We start from the raw sequence: 1,611 nt of genomic DNA on the forward strand, positions 1-1,611 counted from the left end.
GGCACCCATACATCATGTGGAGATCCCCCGCGAGGCACAATATTTAGGTTGCAATACTATATAACACTCGGCAATAACCACTCCCATATGAGAAGGAAATATTACAGGGCGAATCCATAAACGAAATTTCAAAGGTGATGGAGTTTTCAGTGTAGCCAGAGAACCTCCAAAGGAGGAATGAATGAAATTACCCATTAGCTTTTCAGCCTCGGAGGTACCTGATGGAGGACGAAACCATAACGATCCACTGGTGGTCACGATGGCCATTGCAATCCCCGAGCACGAGGGCGAGGAAGGAAATCCCAAAGCGCTACCATGGGCACTGCCCAGAATCTTGATCGACGGAGGCAGTTCTGTCGAAATTTTGTTCTATGAAACATTCAAACAAATGAGTCTTAGGGAAGAGTGTCTCATACCCTCTACATATAACATATTTGGCTTGAAAGGGTCATCAACCCGCCCAAAGGGCGAGGTAACGTTAGAAATCCAGGTGGGAAAAATCCTCACCCTAACCACCTTCTGTGTGATAGATGTACTATCACCCTACACAGCCATCGTCAGGCGATCCTGGGTCTACGGGATCAAAGGAGTGGCCTCGACTTACCATCAAAGGCTAAGATTCCCTACGCCTGATGGAGTGGCAGAAATCATTGGAGACTCCGGCGAAGAAAAACACTGCTACAAAACGGAAGTTCAGAACGGCGAGAGCAAAGTAAACTTTTCCAGAGCAAAAAGAAGCGAGCTAAGAATGCCAAAAATCAGGCTGAAATCGATGCTTATATAGCTAGAAAAAACGAGGCAAGACGATCAAACAATGAACTTGTAATAGATAAGGACTTCCCATAGGACTCACCCATGGGATCCATACAAAACCTCTCTAATATAGGAGAACTCAAATCAAATTTCTCGGCCTCAGAGCCAACCAAGGAGGTAAACATCAGAACACCTGAAGACCCGAGCATGATAAAAATAGGGACACTCCTCAGCGAGGAAGAAGAAGGGAATATTCTGATGTCTTTGCATTGCGCATGGAAGATATGCCAGGAATAGACCCAGAAGTATGTTGTCATCACCTGAAAATCGATCCGAAGCATAATCCCATGCGGCAAAAAATGCGAAAGGTGGCACCAGAATACCATGAAGCCATCCAAAAGGAACTAAAGAAAATGGAGGCATCAGGGGTAATATGGAAAGTACAGTATTCAACATGGTAATTGTACCAAAGAAGAATGGGGGAGTAAGAATTTGTATCGAATTTAGTGATCTTAACAAAGCCTGTCCAAAGGACATATTCCCACCCCCTAACATAGATCAACTCGTAGAAGCAACCTCAGGATACAGATTGCTATCTCTCATGGACGGATATTCTGGCTATAACCAGATCCCCCTCGCCGAGGAAGATCAAGAGAACACCGCCTTCTTCACTCCTCGGGGTCTATACTGCTATACCAAAATGCCATTTGGGTTAGAAAACGCAGGGGCCACTTACCAGAGAATGGTGGAAAAAATGTTTGACGGCTGGATACATAAAACCCTAGAGGTATATGTAGACGATATGCTTGTTAAGAGTAAACTCCCACAAGATCATGCAAACGATCTTAAGGAGATCTT

General features: G+C 44.7%; 1 protein-coding gene across 1 annotated transcript; it reads left to right on the forward strand.

The window, feature by feature from the left end:
• The first annotated feature begins 259 nt into the window (after positions 1-259).
• Positions 260-784, forward strand: LOC113316420. Its single transcript, XM_026564603.1, has one exon. The coding sequence runs from the start codon at positions 260-262 to the stop codon at positions 782-784; it is 525 nt and encodes a 174-aa protein (XP_026420388.1).
• The last annotated feature ends 827 nt before the right edge of the window (positions 785-1,611 follow it).

This window comes from Papaver somniferum, chromosome 10, assembly GCF_003573695.1.
Source record: "Papaver somniferum cultivar HN1 chromosome 10, ASM357369v1, whole genome shotgun sequence".
NCBI classification, from domain to species: Eukaryota; Viridiplantae; Streptophyta; class Magnoliopsida; order Ranunculales; family Papaveraceae; genus Papaver; species Papaver somniferum.